Source organism: Cherax quadricarinatus, chromosome 79 (genome assembly GCF_038502225.1).
Source record: "Cherax quadricarinatus isolate ZL_2023a chromosome 79, ASM3850222v1, whole genome shotgun sequence".
In the NCBI taxonomy this organism is placed as follows: domain Eukaryota; kingdom Metazoa; phylum Arthropoda; class Malacostraca; order Decapoda; family Parastacidae; genus Cherax; species Cherax quadricarinatus.
Window position 1 is genome coordinate 10700891 of NC_091370.1, and position 17853 is coordinate 10718743.

General features: G+C 41.6%; 1 protein-coding gene across 1 annotated transcript in view; it reads right to left on the bottom strand.

Moving 5' to 3' along the window:
- Positions 1 to 17853, bottom strand: part of LOC128702651 (A-type potassium channel modulatory protein DPP6) — a 186674-nt gene that overhangs the window by 44964 nt on the left and 123857 nt on the right. Inside the window, exon 4 of the mRNA XM_070101798.1 lies at positions 15782 to 15856. Coding sequence (XP_069957899.1) covers positions 15782 to 15856 — 75 coding nt within the window. The remainder of the gene's footprint in view (positions 1 to 15781; positions 15857 to 17853) is intronic.

A 17853-nucleotide genomic window follows, 5' to 3' on the forward strand; every position in this document is an offset into this window, starting at 1 on the left:
ATTATCCTTATCATTACCATAATTATCATCCATATTATCATCACCAACATAATAAAACAGCTGTAAGTCGATCATCATCGGTATTATCATCATCCCAGCTTAAACACCTGCAGATGAATCATTATAAAAACCATTATCATCAAAACTATCATAGAGAAAGTGCAAAGTGAATAATTTTCAATCATCCATATCTAATAATAATAATAATAATAATAATAATAATAATAATTTTTGTATATAAACACATCAAACTCAACCGAAAAATTGTTTTAATAAATTTCAACGATAAAAAGTGAAAAAATAGAGAGAGAGAGAGAGAGAGAGAGAGAGAGTTGGATAAACACACACACAGGGACCAAGAACAGTGAATCGACCCCCTGCAGCCACAAATGGGTGAGTACACACAGGAATAATGACAGGTAATGGGGTAATGGTGTATTGGAAAAAAGGGGGACAATTAAGAGTGATAGGAAAGGGGGAGTGACAAAAAGGGTGATAAGAAAGGGGTGTTGTGGCCTGAGGTATTGATGTAATGGCGGGAAAAAACATTCTTGTGGCCCGATAGAATATCACTTCCGAGAAATACACAATAAATTTCGTATGAATACCGAGAATGTGTATGGAAAAATACACAGAGTAAAGTTTTACGAAAGTTATAAAATATATCGTTTCTCCTATACTAAAAATTTTCTCAAGTCTGTAGTGAAGCTGGATTTAAACTGAAGACTATTGCTGTATGCAACCTGCTACTGTCTACTGCTACTGCATCTAACCTGCTACTATCTACTGCTACTGCATCTAACCTGCTACTATCTACTACTACTGCATCTAACCTGCTACTATCTACTACTACTGCATCTAACCTGCTGCTATCTACTGCTACTGCATCTAACCTGCTGCTATCTACTGCTACTGCATCTAACCTGCTGCTATCTACTGCTACTGCATCTAACCTGCTGCTATCTACTACTACTGCATCTAACCTGCTGCTATCTACTGCTACTGCATCTAACCTGCTGCTATCTACTACTACTGCATCTAACTTGCTACTATCTACTGCTACTGCATCTAACCTGCTGCTATCTACTGCTACTGCATCTAACCTGCTGCTATCTACTACTACTGCATCTAACCTGCTACTATCTACTGCTACTGCATCTAACCTGCTACTATCTACTGCTACTGCATCTAACCTGCTACTATCTACTGCTACTGCATCTAACCTGCTACTATCTACTGCTACTGCATCTAACCTGCTACTATCTACTGCTACTGCATCCAACCTGCTGCTATCTACTGCTACTGCATCTAACCTGCTACTATCTACTACTACTGCATCTAACCTGCTGCTATCTACTGCTACTGCATCTAACCTGCTGCTATCTACTGCTACTGCATCTAACCTGCTGCTATCTACTGCTACTGCATCTAACCTGCTACTATCTACTGCTACTGCATCTAACCTGCTGCTATCTACTGCTACTGCATCTAACCTGCTACTATCTACTGCTACTGCATCTAACCTGCTACTATCTACTGCTACTGCATCTAACCTGCTACTATCTACTGCTACTGCATCTAACCTGCTACTATCTACTGCTACTGCATCTAACCTGCTGCTATCTACTGCTACTGCATCTAACCTGCTACTATCTACTACTACTGCATCTAACCTGCTGCTATCTACTGCTACTGCATCTAACCTGCTGCTATCTACTGCTACTGCATCTAACCTGCTGCTATCTACTGCTACTGCATCTAACCTACTACTATCTACTGCTACTGCATCTAACCTGCTGCTATCTACTGCTACTGCATCTAACCTGCTGCTATCTACTACTACTGCATCTAACCTGCTGCTATCTACTGCTACTGCATCTAACCTGCTACTATCTACTGCTACTGCATCTAACCTGCTACTATCTACTGCTACTGCATCTAACCTGCTACTATCTACTGCTACTGCATCTAACCTGCTGCTATCTACTGCTACTGCATCTAACCTGCTGCTATCTACTGCTACTGCATCTAACCTGCTGCTATCTACTACTACTGCATCTAACCTGCTGCTATCTACTGCTACTGCATCTAACCTGCTACTATCTACTGCTACTGCATCTAACCTGCTACTATCTACTGCTACTGCATCTAACCTGCTGCTATCTACTGCTACTGCATCTAACCTGCTGCTATCTACTACTACTGCATCTAACCTGCTGCTATCTACTGCTACTGCATCTAACCTGCTGCTATCTACTACTACTGCATCTAACCTGCTGCTATCTACTGCTACTGCATCTAACCTGCTACTATCTACTGCTACTGCATCTAACCTGCTACTATCTACTGCTACTGCATCTAACCTGCTACTATCTACTGCTACTGCATCTAACCTGCTGCTATCTACTGCTACTGCATCTAACCTGCTGCTATCTACTGCTACTGCATCTAACCTGCTACTATCTACTGCTACTGCATCTAACCTGCTGCTATCTTCTACTACTGCATCTAACCTGCTGCTATCTACTGCTACTGCATCTAACCTGCTGCTATCTACTACTACTGCATCTAACCTGCTGCTATCTACTACTACTGCATCTAACCTGCTACTATCTACTGCTACTGCATCTAACCTGCTGCTATCTACTGCTACTGCATCTAACCTGCTGCTATCTACTACTACTGCATCTAACCTGCTGCTATCTACTGCTACTGCATCTAACCTGCTGCTATCTACTACGACTGCATCTAACCTGCTACTATCTACTGCTACTGCATCTAACCTGCTACTATCTACTGCTACTGCATCTAACCTGCTGCTATCTACTGCTACTGCATCTAACCTGCTACTATCTACTACTACTGCATCTAACCTACTGCTATCTACTGCTACTGCATCTAACCTGCTGCTATCTAGTACTACTGCATCTAACCTGCTACTATCTACTGCTACTGCATCTAACCTGCTACTATCTACTGCTACTGCATCTAACCTGCTACTATCTACTACTACTGCATCTAACCTGCTACTATCTACTGCTACTGCATCTAACCTGCTACTATCTACTACTACTGCATCTAACCTGCTGCTATCTACTGCTACTGCATCTAACCTGCTGCTATCTACTGCTACTGCATCTAACCTGCTGCTATCTACTACTACTGCATCTAACCTGCTGCTATCTACTACTACTGCATCTAACCTGCTGCTATCTACTGCTACTGCATCTAACCTGCTACTATCTACTACTACTGCATCTAACCTGCTGCTATCTACTGCTACTGCATCTAACCTGCTACTATCTACTGCTACTGCATCTAACCTGCTACTATCTACTGCTACTGCATCTAACCTGCTGCTATCTACTGCTACTGCATCTAACCTGCTGCTATCTACTACTACTGCATCTAACCTGCTACTATCTACTACTACTGCATCTAACCTACTACTATCTACTGCTACTGCATCTAACCTGCTACTATCTACTGCTACTGCATCTAACCTGCTACTATCTACTGCTACTGCATCTAACCTGCTGCTATCTACTGCTACTGCATCTAACCTGCTACTATGTACTGCTACTGCTTCTAACCTGCTACTATCTACTGCTACTGCATCTAACCTGCTACTATCTACTGCTACTGCATCTAACCTGCTGCTATCTACTGCATCTAACCTACTACTATCTACTGCTACTGCATCTAACCTGCTACTATGTACTGCTACTGCATCTAACCTGCTGCTATCTACTGCTACTGCATCTAACCTGCTGCTATCTACTGCTACTGCTTTTAACCTGCTGCTATCTACTGCATCTAACCTACTGCTATCTACTGCTACTGCATCTAACCTGCTACTATCTACTGCTACTGCATCTAACCTACTGCTATCTACTGCTACTGCATCTAACGTGCTGCTATCTACTGCTACTGCATCTAACGTGCTGCTATCTACTGCTACTGCATCTAACCTGCTGCTATCTACTGCTACTGCATCTAACCTGCTGCTATCTACTGCTACTGCATCTAACCTGCTGCTATCTACTGCTACTGCATCTAACCTGCTGCTATCTACTGCTACTGCATCTAACCTGCTGCTATCTACTGCATCTAACCTACTACTATCTACTACTACTGCATCTAACCTACTGCTATCTACTGCTACTGCATCTAACCTGCTACTATCTACTGCTACTGCATCTAACCTGCTGCTATCTACTGCTACTGCATCTAACCTGCTACTATCTACTACTACTGCATCTAACCTGCTACTATCTACTGCAACTGCATCTAACCTGCTACTATCTACTACTACTGCATCTAACCTGCTACTATCTACTACTACTGCATCTAACCTACTGCTATCTACTGCTACTGCATCTAACCTGCTACTATCTACTGCTACTGCATCTAACCTGCTACTATCTACTACTACTGCATCTAACCTGCTACTATCTACTGCTACTGCACCTAACCTGCTGCTATCTACTGCTGCTGCATCTAACCTGCTACTATCTACTGCTACTGCATCTAACCTGCTGCTATCTACTGCTACTGCATCTAACCTGCTGCTATCTACTGCTACTGCATCTAACCTGCTACTATCTACTGCTACTGCATCTAACCTGCTACTATCTACTGCTACTGCATCTAACCTGCTGCTATCTACTGCTACTGCATCTAACCTGCTACTATCTACTGCTACTGCATCTAACCTGCTACTATCTACTGCTACTGCATCTAACCTGCTGCTATCTACTGCTACTGCATCTAACCTGCTGCTATCTACTGGTACTGCATCTAACCTGCTACTATCTACTGCTACTGCATCTAACCTGCTACTATCTACTGCTACTGCATCTAACCTGCTGCTATCTACTGCTACTGCATCTAACCTACTGCTATCTACTGCTACTGCATCTAACCTGCTACTGTCTACTGCTACTGCATCTAACCTGCTACTATCTACTGCTACTGCATCTAACCTGCTACTATCTACTGCTACTGCATCTAACCTGCTATCTACTGCTACTGCATCTAACCTACTACTATCTACTGCTACTGCATCTAACCTGTTTACCACTAGTTAAGAATAACCCCTAAAATAGGGATTACGGAAAACTCTGTATATATGCACTGAAAGATGTACAACTCTTGGTATATCCCTCTAATAGAGGGAAGGAATAGTCAGGTGTGCAAGGCAGGTGTAAGACCAGCAATTCATCCTGATTTCTTACCACAGCAGCGATTCACAAAAATCGCAATAAGACGATAGCAAACAGGCTACGGTACGGGTGGGGATGGAACCCGCGGCAAGTGAATCGTAAAACTCAAAACAAGGATTTGATAGTGTTGACAAAAGCTTGGTTAATTGAAAGCATTTCTGCGCCAGTATATGTATATATATATATATATATATATATATATATATATATATATATATATATATATATATATATATTATATATATATATATATTATATATATATGACCGCCTTGTGGGTGTTGTGGTTCAACAAATGTCGGAGATACTGCCAGAAACGGTTCGACGCGCTTCGACGAACACAAATGTATTTCTGGAAGAGGGCATTTGGGACAGGAATTGAACTGTGGATGACCAGGATACATAGCTATCTTTGTTGACGAGACGCTTCCTCTGTAAAGCTGATTGTTGCACATGTCTTACTCATCAACACGTCTGTATTGCATGCCATTTAACCTTAAATAGCATCTGTGTTGTGAATAAATGGTCTAGATACCGACAAGTTGATTTATCAACGCTTGAGTTGTACACTGTAACTTACAAGATCATTTGATTAAGTGGGCATAAGCCTAAGTGGTTATTAGTGATACTTGCAAGTGGTGAGTATACAATACCGACATCTTGTCGGTATTGTATACCATACAATACCAACATCATGTCGGTTTCTCAAGACTTTATTTGCATCTTTTTACATATCTCTAAGGCAACTGAAGGTTAAATATTGTATCAAGAGAGCCTTCTGCTTTTTCATCATTGACTCATAGTCCCAGATAATAGACGATAGTCCTTATTGTAGGCAGATATTCTTCTCAGTGGATAGCCTCAGTGTGGACTGACAAGTACTCTGCTACCTGTCTTTCTCTTGTACTCTCTTGCACTCATATTTCTCCACGCCCAGGGATCAAAACCCCATCTCGTCTGTAAATTGTTTGCAATCGTGTAATTATGATTTCGCAAGTCTATCAGATATCTACAAGTGAGCGAAACGTGTCAGTAATAATTGTTGTAGTGCTGCACATGTCTTATTTACCAGGGAGCTGGAGAAGGACGGATACAATACCGTGATGCAAACAATTCACGAAACGGGTCAGTCGTCTGATTTTTCTCGCTGAGTTGTGACTTGACAATGATCTAGGACGGTAGGACACGTTGCCATACGTTTCAACTCCCAAGTGAGGGGTTTCATGGTAGAGAAAAGTGAATCGTGTAGCTCTGAAGTGCTGAAACCTAACTCTCTCTCTCTCTCTCTCTCTCTCTCTCTCTCTCTCTCTCTCTCCTTCTAATGTAATTCCCGTCTACGGTCTATATATAGAAGCAATTTCCACGGGCCCCCGGCTCTGGCGCCCTTCCAAAATCAATTTAATATATCTGTCAACTGGGTGACTATTTTATGCATTGCTGAACGTTCCCCTTTTTTTAAATATAAACTTTTATTCTAATCTTTATTAAAAAAGAACCGTTTCAATCGAATTTATATTTTGAATTTATATGGGTCAGTTACTCTTCAGTGTTGACAAAATTTATATTGAACGGTCGAATTTTATGGATGGATATTTTGTTATGTGTAGTGTAAAAAAAGTTAATTATAAACATTAAGAGGGAGGCTGTAAATTTTGTGTGGATGAACTATAGACATTTATGATATTTATGTATACAAGTATTTGCTGGGATGTTATAATCTCTATAATAATTGTCTTCAGTATAATTTTTAATAAAAGAGGCGAAAAGAGCACAAAAATTCACTGAATCAATTCTCTCTCTCTCTCTTTCTCTCTCTCATGCGCGCGCGCGCGTATCAGACAAGCACCAACCTTAATGGACTAATATCGCAGGTCCTTGACCATGTTGGGGAGGTATTAGGGAGATGTTAGGGGTATTGGGGAGGTGAGGTGGTGTTGAAAGTGTTGTTTTTCTCTCGTTCTCTTCCCCTTCTAATATTCCTCTCCTTCTCTTCCTCTCGTGCTCTTTCCTTCTTCTCGTGTTCTTCTCTTTCTCTCTCGTTCCTCTCTCTCTCCTTTCCTCTTCTAGTCCGGTAATCATTCGCTTCAGCAACCTCGCTCACTCACCCTTCGTAGCTTTCCCAGTCTTTCAGACAACCAGTCAGAAAGAGAGAAAGCCAATCAGACAAGCAGACAGCCAGTCAGGCAGATATCTTTGCATGGTATAGGTACACACACACCGTCGGTAACCTTATGGCCTACGCATACCACACAGATTCTATTGACCTGGTTGAGCTCTGTTACAATTATTTCGATATGGAGAGACACAGAGCCAGCAGTTTGCTTTGAAGGTTCTCATTATCCATGATCATTTTTCCCAGCAGATGTGGTAGAGATAGTGTTGTGATCTCTGAAAGTGAGATTCTGTGACATTATCACTCCCAGGTCCTTCACATTAGTTTTTCGTTGTATTATGTGGTTGGAATTTGTTTTATTCTTTGATCCAAATTTTATTTCCTCTTAGACTGGGGATTTTGTATATGGAGAATCTCGAGATTATTTGCATACAGCCAGCCATTCTCAATTCATTCACCTAACTGCATTAAGTTAATAATATTTTAGCTATTTTACCCAAGAATCTCCACTTACAGAGCCTCCTGAACGCGTAGCGACAAGTGCCTTTCACAAGTAGTTTCTACTGTTACTACTAACCCCACGGAACAAGTGGGATTTGATCCCATGGCAAGCGAGCTTTACGACACTCGCTTCAGACCCCATCCGTTCCGTATGGAGTGTTTACAACGCGTGCTTGCTCCCACCCTGTTCAGCCTGATGTTCTCGGCCATGCTTACAGACGCATTCAGGGACACAGACGCAGGAATCGGCATCAGGTACCATACAGATGGGTCTGTCTTCAACCTCAGGAGGCTTCAAGCAAAAACCAAGGCTGCAACTGACACCATCAATGACCTGCTATTTGCTGATGACTGCGCCCTCAACGCTGCTTCAGAAGCCGCCATGCAGCACAGTGTTGACAAGTTCTCTGACGCCTGCAACAACTTCGGGCTGACAATCAGTACAACGAACACTGAAGTGATGCACCAGCCTGCTCCGGGAAAGACGTATGTTGAGCCAAACATCACCATCAACGGGCAGCGACTGAACGCCGTAGACAAATTCACTTACCTCGGCAGTACCCTTTCCAGAAACGCTGTCATCGATGATGAGGTGAATGCCAGACTTGCCAAAGCCAGTGCCACCTTCGGCAGGCTCCACAAGAATGTATGTAACCGAAGAGGCATCACCACAAGCACCAAGATCAAGGTGTACAGAGCCATAGTCCTCACCACACTTCTCTATGGCTGTGAAACCTGGACTGTCTACAAACATCACGCCAGAAAGTTGAACCACTTTCACACCACACGGCTCAGAAAAATTCTTGGCATCAAATGGCAAGATAAGATCCCAGACACAGAAGTGCTGACTACAGCTGGCCTGCCTAGCACCTACACCATCCTAATGCAAACAGCTTCGCTGGGCAGGTCACGTTGCTCGCATGCCAGACCACCGGCTGCCAAAGAAACTCTTGTTTGGCGAACTGCAGCATGGAAAGCGCTCTCAAGGAGGCCAAAACAAGCGCTGTAAGGACACCCTTAAGACTGCTCTGAAAGCTTTCAACATCAACCACACCATGTGGGAGCCGATAGCTCAGGACAGGAATGACTGGCGAGCAGTTGTCCAGAAAGGGGCAACATCATGCGAAGCAAGCAGAATCTCACTAGCTGAGCAGCGCAGGCAGGCGAGGAAGACCAGAGCCATCAGACCCCTCGATGCAGCCACCCTTCCCTGTCCACACTGCCAGAGAACGTTTCGTGCGCGGATTGGCCTGGCAAATCATCTGCGTACCCACCAACTTCGACCCCAGGATGACTAGATGGTCCTCGTCGAATCGACGGACAAACAACAACAACATATTACGATTTCGTTAGTCATGATCGTAACTACTACAACTGTCAACAGTACTTCCTCTTCTCCCTCTCTTGTTTCCGTCCCTCTCCCACTCTCTTATATAAACTGGCTTTCTCACTCTTTTCTGTTTGTGTGACTTTGCAAATGTCTCCTATGTGCGTGTTACCTTTGTCTTGTTCCAGTCACAGTATTATGCCTTTTTCTCCTTCACTCACACTTCGAGAAAGTTACAAATAGTCGTCATTCCTAGACATAATACTCCACACAGGCAGAGATAAACTCTTAATTAAAGTGTACACAAAACAGTAACTGACTTTATTTTTACACCCATCGCGATAATGGAACTAAAAGGGGCATCGTGATACGATTCTTTCTTAAGGCATATAGGATATACTGGCCACACTTTCCCCGAAGAGGAATGGGAATTCATCACGCAAGCTTTCAAACTGCTGAACTTCTCTCTTCATTTGACTGCCGACTACAGAAAACATGCAGCAACGCACTGTCAACATGAACAGCGTCGATACTCCAGAGGAAACACAAACGCAGTATATTGCTCTGTTAGTAACGTAGCATGGAACACTAAAGCAGTATATTGTTTTACCAATTAGCAACATAGCCTTAAACCCAAAGCAGTATATTGTCCTGTCAGCAACGCAGTCACAAATACCAACGCAGTATGTTGTTCTGTTAGTAATGTAGCCTCGAACACCAACGCAGTATATTGTTTTGCCTATTAGCAACATAGCTTCAAACGTACCTCTCACAATACGAGTCAGTCTAAAATACCTACTAACTATTGATGAACCACCGTCAGAGATTAAGTAAGAAGCAGAGAGAGTGACAAGACACCCACCAGTGCAGGAGTGTGTCATACGTTGTGGAGGTTGTGATAAGAAGAATGTGGGCAAAACAGCAAGATCAATGGGAGTAAGCATGAAGACGAAAGTGCTTGTGTAAATGTATACAGTACTTACAAGATGAAGAATTGCACATGTGCAACATCTGGGTATCTTTATTGTAGACGTTTCTCCATCCAGTGGCTTTATCAGTGCAAATTCAGAAGATGAAATAACAAGTCCCTCAGCCTTGAAGCATACCGTGGCTTTAAAGAATCTGAAGATTCTTCAAGAGTCCGGTGTTTCAATGTGTTCAGCCCATCAGTCTTAAGATTAATGGACTGATTACCTCATTCTCCTCATTTTTCACCGTTTTTCTCTGTACTGGATCGAAGAAGCCACTGGTTGGCGAAGCGTTTCGTCAGTACAGATTTCCAGATGTTTCACAAGTGTCTCATTCCTCAACTTGTCGGTTTTTGAAGCCATTGTATCACTCCATTATGCATCTCCAAGGCTGACAGGTCCTCCTGTAACCCGACCCATCTCACCTCTGTACTACAACTGCCTCGACTCTCACAGATTACCACCTGTCTCCATCCACTATAAATATTCGTTTCTTAGTTACCTCTGTATTAGGACTGAAGCCAAGTGTTGTCAGTACTTCCTCAAATATCTGTATCACCGTTCCTTTCCAGTCAAAACTAGCCATTACCATCCACAGGATAGATATGGGGTGGAATATAAACTATCCACTACCGTCCACAGGATGGATATGGCTACTCAATAAATCAACCACTGCTATCCACAGGATAGATATGAAGTGCATAATAAACTAGCCATTTCGGCGTCAAATTCTCGAAATCTAATCTTATCTACAAAGCATAAGAACTTAAGAAAGGAGGAACACTGCAGGAGGCCTGTTGGCCCATACTAGGCAGGTCCTTTACAATTCATCCCACTAACAAAACATTTGCCCAACCCAATTTTCAATGCCACCCAAGAAATAAGCTCTGATGTGAAAGTCCCACTCAAATCCAACCCCTCCCACTCATGTACTTATCCAACCTAAATTTGAAACAACCCAAAGTCCTAGCCTCAAAAACCCAACTAGGTAGACTGTTCCACTCATCAACTACCCTATTTCCAAACCAATACTTTCCTATGTCCTTTCTAAATCTAAACTTATCTAATTTAAATCCATTACTGCGGGTTCTCTCTTGGAGAGACATCCTCAAGACCTTATTAATATCCCCTTTATTGATAAATTAGACACATGTGCAACTCTTGGGTATCTTTATTGAGGAAACGTTTCGCCACACAGTGGCTTCATCAGTCCATACGTATTGAACATTAAAATGGTATAAAATACCGACAGGTTGTTAGGTAAGACACATATGCAACAGTTAGGTATCTTTATTGTGAAACGTTTCGCCTACACAGTAGGCTTCTTCAGTCAAGTACAGAAAAGTTGATAGAAGCAGAAGATACTTGAAGACGATGTAATCAGTCCATCACCCTTAAAGTTTTGAGGTGGTCAGTCCCTCAGTCTGGAGAAGAGCATTGTTCCATAGTATGAAACAATATTGTTTCATACTATGGTTCAGAGAACATGTCGGTTCTCTGAACCATTCATCTACAAACCTGTCAGACACTGCAACTTCTTGGGATCTTAATACTTAGGAATTCTTCGCTTGCCTAATTCTTGGGCACGACCTACTTCCACATTGAACATATGTGACACGACCTATGACTGCTGCACCTCTCCTGCCATACGGTTTATAAGCTGCTTCTCCGCTGATATGCCGTATTCTATTCAAGATTGATGGACTGAACACATCGACTCAAGGTTGAGGGACTGATTACCTCATTCTCCTCCTGTTCTTCAAGTTTCTCCTACGTATGGACTGATGAAGCCACTGTGTGGCGAAACGTTTCCTCAATAAAGATACCCAAGAGTTGCACATGTGTCTAATTTATCAACATGTCGGTTCTCTGAACCATTCATCTACAAATCCCCTTTATTAATACCTATCTTCCACTTATACACTTCTATCAGGTCTCCCCTCATTCTTCGTCTAACAAGTGAATGTAACTTAAGAGTCTTCAATCATTCTTCATAAGGAAGATTTCTAATGCTATGTATTATTTTAGTCATCCTACGCTGAATGTTTTCTAACGAATTTATGTCCATTCTGTAATACGGAGACCAGAATTGAGCTGCATAATCTAGGTGAGGCCTTACTAATGATGTATAAAGCTGCAGTATGACCTCTGGACTTCTGTTGCTTACACTTCTTGATATAAATTCCAGTAATCTATTTACCTTATTACGTACGCTTAGGCATTGCTGTCTTGGTTTAAGGTTGCTGCTCACCATAACCCCCAAGTCCTTTTCGCAATCTGTATGGCTAAGTTCTACATCATTTAACTTATAAGTACTAGGGTTATGGGCGCTCCCAAGCTTCAGAACCTTGCATTTATCTACTTTGAACTGCATCTGCCACTTTTCTGTCCAAGAATAGAGCTTGTTTAAATCCTCCTGAAGTTCCATAACATCTACGTTTGAATCAATTATCCTACCTATCTTTGTGTCATCGGCGAATTTGCTCATATCACTAGTAATTCCCTCATCAAGATCATTGATATATATTATAAACAACAACGGGCCCAAGACTGATCCCTGTGGAACGCCACTTGTTACAGATCCCCACTCGGATTTAACCCCATTTATGAACACTCTCTGCTTCCTGTCAGTGAGCCATGACTCGATCCACGAGAGCACTTTTCCCCCAATGCCATGAGCTGCCACTTTAACAGTCTATGGTGCGGGACTCTATCAAAAGCCTTACTAAAATCTAAGTAAATAATATCAAATTCTTTATCGTGGTCAACAGCCTTAAAAGCTTTACTGAAGAAAGTTAATAAATTAGTTAGACAAGACCGGCCTCTTGTGAATCCATGCTGAGTATCATTAATCAAGCTATGCTTATCGAGATGGCTTCTTATAATCTCAGCTATAATTGACTCCAGTAATTTGCCTACAATTGAGATCAAGAGCCTGACTGGACGGATAACGGGCCGCGATTAGCGGAAGGAGGATCGAGCCACCAAACACGTTAAGCTGAATCATCCACACAGATTTATCTCTTCAGGGAATACAAAAAAAATGCGTGTGTCATGCACCGCAGTAAAGGCTGCGTAAAATATTCAGCATTATGCGCTTCCACAGTGATTTAGTGCGTCAAATTGACGTGAAGAAAATGGTGGCAGGGGTTCACAGCTTTGAGGGAAAAGTTCAAGCGATGTTTCGGTCCATCCTGGACCATTATCAATGATTCTGTGAGGATCGATACGTTTAAAGTTTTTTCTCTAAGTGTGGGTTATTTGTGAATTGTTCCAGTATTGGTAGTGTGGCCTGTGAATTGTTCCAACCTTGGTAGTGTGGCCTGTGAATTGTTCCAACCTTGGTCGTGTGACCTGTGAATTGTTCCAACCTTGGTAGTGTGGCCTGTGAATTGTTCCAGCCTTGGTAGTGTTGCCTGTGAATTGTTCCAGCCTTGGTAGTGTGGCCTATTGTTCCAGCCTTGGTCGTGTGACCTGTGAATTGTTCCAACCTTGGTAGTGTTGCCTGTGAATTGTTCCAGCCTTGGTAGTGTGGCCTGTGAATTGTTCCAGCCTTGGTAGTGTGGCCTGTGAATTGTTCCAGCCTTGGTAGTGTGGCCTGTGAATTGTTCCAGTCACTGTATAATGACTGGTAAATTATTCCAGATACAGTATTGTGGCATCACTTCTTACGTAGGCATAAGGAGAGAGATTAACAAAAGGGAGAGGAAGCTAGGCACTGAAGGAGGTGAAAAAGTGAGATTGTTGAGGGGAAGAAAGAAGAGGCAGAAGAGGTAAAGAGGGGAGAGTGAGCGAGCTAGGAACGATATTAACTAATTTGTCTTCGAAATGAAAGACCCGTGACAGGTTAAGATAATAAAAAAGAAGAGAAGCTAGACCCGAGGAAACACAGTTTCGAGACTTCCAAGGAGGAGACATTACCGTCTAGTCATATGAGTAGGAAACGGAAGCCTGGTAAACGTTTTGCACTCTGGCAGGACTGCCTTGTAAGTATTTAAAACGGCTGATAAATAATTTACTATCACCGGTTATTTTATATTAAATATGAAAATAATAATAAAATCTATATAAATAATTTTTACCCTAAATTAGTGTGGTTTTAAAAAATCTAATTAATTTTAGGAGAAAAAAGTAATTTTCTAAAAATTTTGAAAATCTCAAAAAAGTGAAAAAAAATTGTGTATATTATTATTAGTAGTAGTACTATTATTACTGCTATTATGACTATTACTATTATTACTGTTATTACTACTATTACTAATATAAGTACTATTACCACTACTACTATTACTACTACGGCTATTTCTAGTACTACTCTACTACTATTACTACTACTACTATTACTACTGTTACTACGACTATTTCTATTACTACTATTACTATTACTACTACTATTACTATTACTACTACTGTTACTATTACCACTATTACTGTTACTACTGCCACTGCTACTATTACCACTACTACCACCGCCACCACTACTACCACCACCACTACTATAACCACCAACACTACTACTATTACTACTACGACTATTACTAATACTACTATACTACTATTATACTACTATACTACTATTACTATTACTACTATTTCTACTACTACTATACTACTACTATCTCTACTACTAATACTACAGCTACTGGTACTACTACTATTACTACTACTACTACTACTACTACTACTACTGCTACTACTACTACTACTATTACTATACTACTACTACTACTACTATTACTATACTACTACTATACTACTACTACTATTACTACTACTACTACTACTACTACTACTACTACTACTATTACTACTACTACTACTACTATTACTACTACTACTACTACTACTATCATTTCTGGAATAAACGGATCCCTGACAGGAGGATTTAAAAAGACTTCAACAGATTAAACAAATGAAGCATAAAAAAGTGGCTGATGGATTTCAACCTGAGAAAAAGAGTCCTGGAGAGAACTAAGTGACAGAGGAAAGTGGCGGCCTCGTGCAAAATTTCCTAAGTGGTGTACGGAAGTTTTCAAAATTCGCCTGAAATAACCTGAAATGCTGAAATTTAAAGATATTTCGCTCTCCTGTGGACCATTATTGGGTCGACATGTGACTTGATGAAGGTCACAGGATCGTGACGTGTTCTATAGTTTCAACTCGAGACTGTGAGGCATTTTGTGAATTGTTCCAGCCATTGTATTGTGAATTGTATGCTACAGTACATAAGTTCACTAATACATTATAAAACAGAGTACAGCAGTGTTTTTCTGTTTAAAATACATTAAATACAATAGTTTACACATGTAGCAAATTATATATATATATATATATATATATATATATATATATATATATATATATATATATATATATATATATATATATATATATATATATATATATATATATTAAAGGAGAATGCATACAAATTTTGTTGTATTTTTGGAGGAATTTAATGTTTGAGAATGAAAGAGATGAATACTTATATTGATTTTTGTGTGTTTAGAAATGAAATATAATAATTATTATTATTGTTATTATTGAAACACTGAATATTCTTGTTTACGTTTTTTTTTTTATAAATGTTGACATGGGAACGACGAGAGAGAGAGAGAGAGAGAGAGAGAGAAAGCGCCAGGACTCACCTGAAAGACATCATGCTTCAGTAAGATGTATCTCTTGTCTGGAGACACGTCAAACTCCTCCACGTTCAGACGACGCTGAAATTAAGAGAGTAGTAATTAACTTCAAGTATCTATGTATGAATATGTGTGTGTGTGTATATATATGATAAAGATGGAATCCAGCAGCACTTCGGTATGAAATATTACTGATTTTTGACGATTATATTCATAATTTAGTAAAGTTAGTTGTTAAATTATCTGAAATGTAAGAGAGGAGAGGTAATTTTTTTTTAATTCTGCCTTGTATGGGCCAGTAGGCCTTCTGCAGTGCTCTTCCCTTCTTATGTATTGGTAATTGTTAATACGCCACCCATACTGAGTAGAACGAAGCCTCCGACCACTACAGTAGTTCACATAACTGGTGTGTAGCACAGGGGCTCACACTATCTGGTGACAAGTACAGGGGCTCACACTATCTGGTGACAAGCACAGGGGCTCACACTATCTGGTGACAAGCACAGGGGCTCACACTATCTGATAAGCACAGGAGCTCACAGTATCTGATGAGAAGCACAGGAGGTCACACTAACTGATGAGAAGCACAGGGGCTCACACTATCTGGTGACAAGGACAGGGGCTCACACTATCTGATGAAAAGCACAGGAGCTCACACTATCTGATGACAAGCACTGGAGCTCACACTATCTGATGACAAGCAGAGGAGCTCACACTATCTGATGAGAAGCACAGGGGCTCACACTATCTGATGAGAAGCACAGGGGCTCACACTATCTGATGAGAAGCACAGGAGCTCACACTATCTGATGAGAAGCACAGGGGCTCACACTATCTGCTGAGAAGCACAGGAGCTCACACTATCTGCTGAGAAGCACAGGGGCTCACACTATCTGCTGAGAAGCACAGGGGCTCACACTATCTGCTGAGAAGCACAGGAGCTCACACTTTCTGATGAGAAGCACTGGAGCTCACACTATCTGCTGAGAAGCACATGGGCTCACACTATCTGCTGAGAAGCACAGGGGCTCACACTATCTGATGAGAAGCACAGGAGCTCACACTATCTGATGAGAAACACAGGGGCTCACACTATCTGATGAGAAGCACAGCTGCTCACACTGTCTGCTGAGAAGCACAGGAGCTCACACTATCTGATGAGAAGCACAGCTGCTCACACTGTCTGCTGAGAAGCACAGGAGCTCACATTACTAACTGGTGAGAAGCACAGGAGCTGATACTATCTGGTGAGAAGCACAGGTGCTCATGCTATCTGGTGAGAAGCACAGGTGCTCATGCTATCTGGTGAGAAGCACAGGTGCTCATGCTATCTGGTGAGAAGCACAGGTGCTCATGCTATCTGGTGAGAAGCACAGGTGCTCATGCTATCTGGTGAGAAGCACAGGTGCTCATGCTATCTGGTGAGAAGCACAGGTGCTCATGCTATCTGGTGAGAAGCACAGGTGCTCATGCTATCTGATGAGAAGCACAGGAGCTCACACTATCTGATGACAAGCACAGGAGCTCATACTATCTGGTGAGAAGCATAGGAGCTCACATTACTATCTGGTGAGAAGCACAGGTGCTCATATTATCTGGTGAGAAGCACAGGTGCTCACATTACTATCTGGTGAGAAGCACAGGTGCTCACATTACTATCTGATGAGAACCACAGGTGCTCACATTACTATCTGATGAGAAGCACAGGTGCTCACATTACTATCTGATGAGAAGCCCAGGTGCTCACATTACTATCTGATGAGAAGCATAGGAGCTCACATTACTATCTGATGAGAAGCACAGGTGCTCACATTACTATCTGATGAGAAGCACAGGTGCTCACATTACTATCTGATGAGAAGCACAGGTGCTCACATTACTATCTGATGAGAAGCATAGGAGCTCACATTACTATCTGGTGAGATGACAGGAACTCACTCATTTGGTGAAGAGCACAGCTCTCAGTCATTTGTTAAAGAGCTCAGAGCTCACACGACCGTGTGATTAAATTCTCTTCATTCTAAACAACTCATTAACGAAAGTGACATCAAACAGAAATGCTTTGAAACCGCGCACGT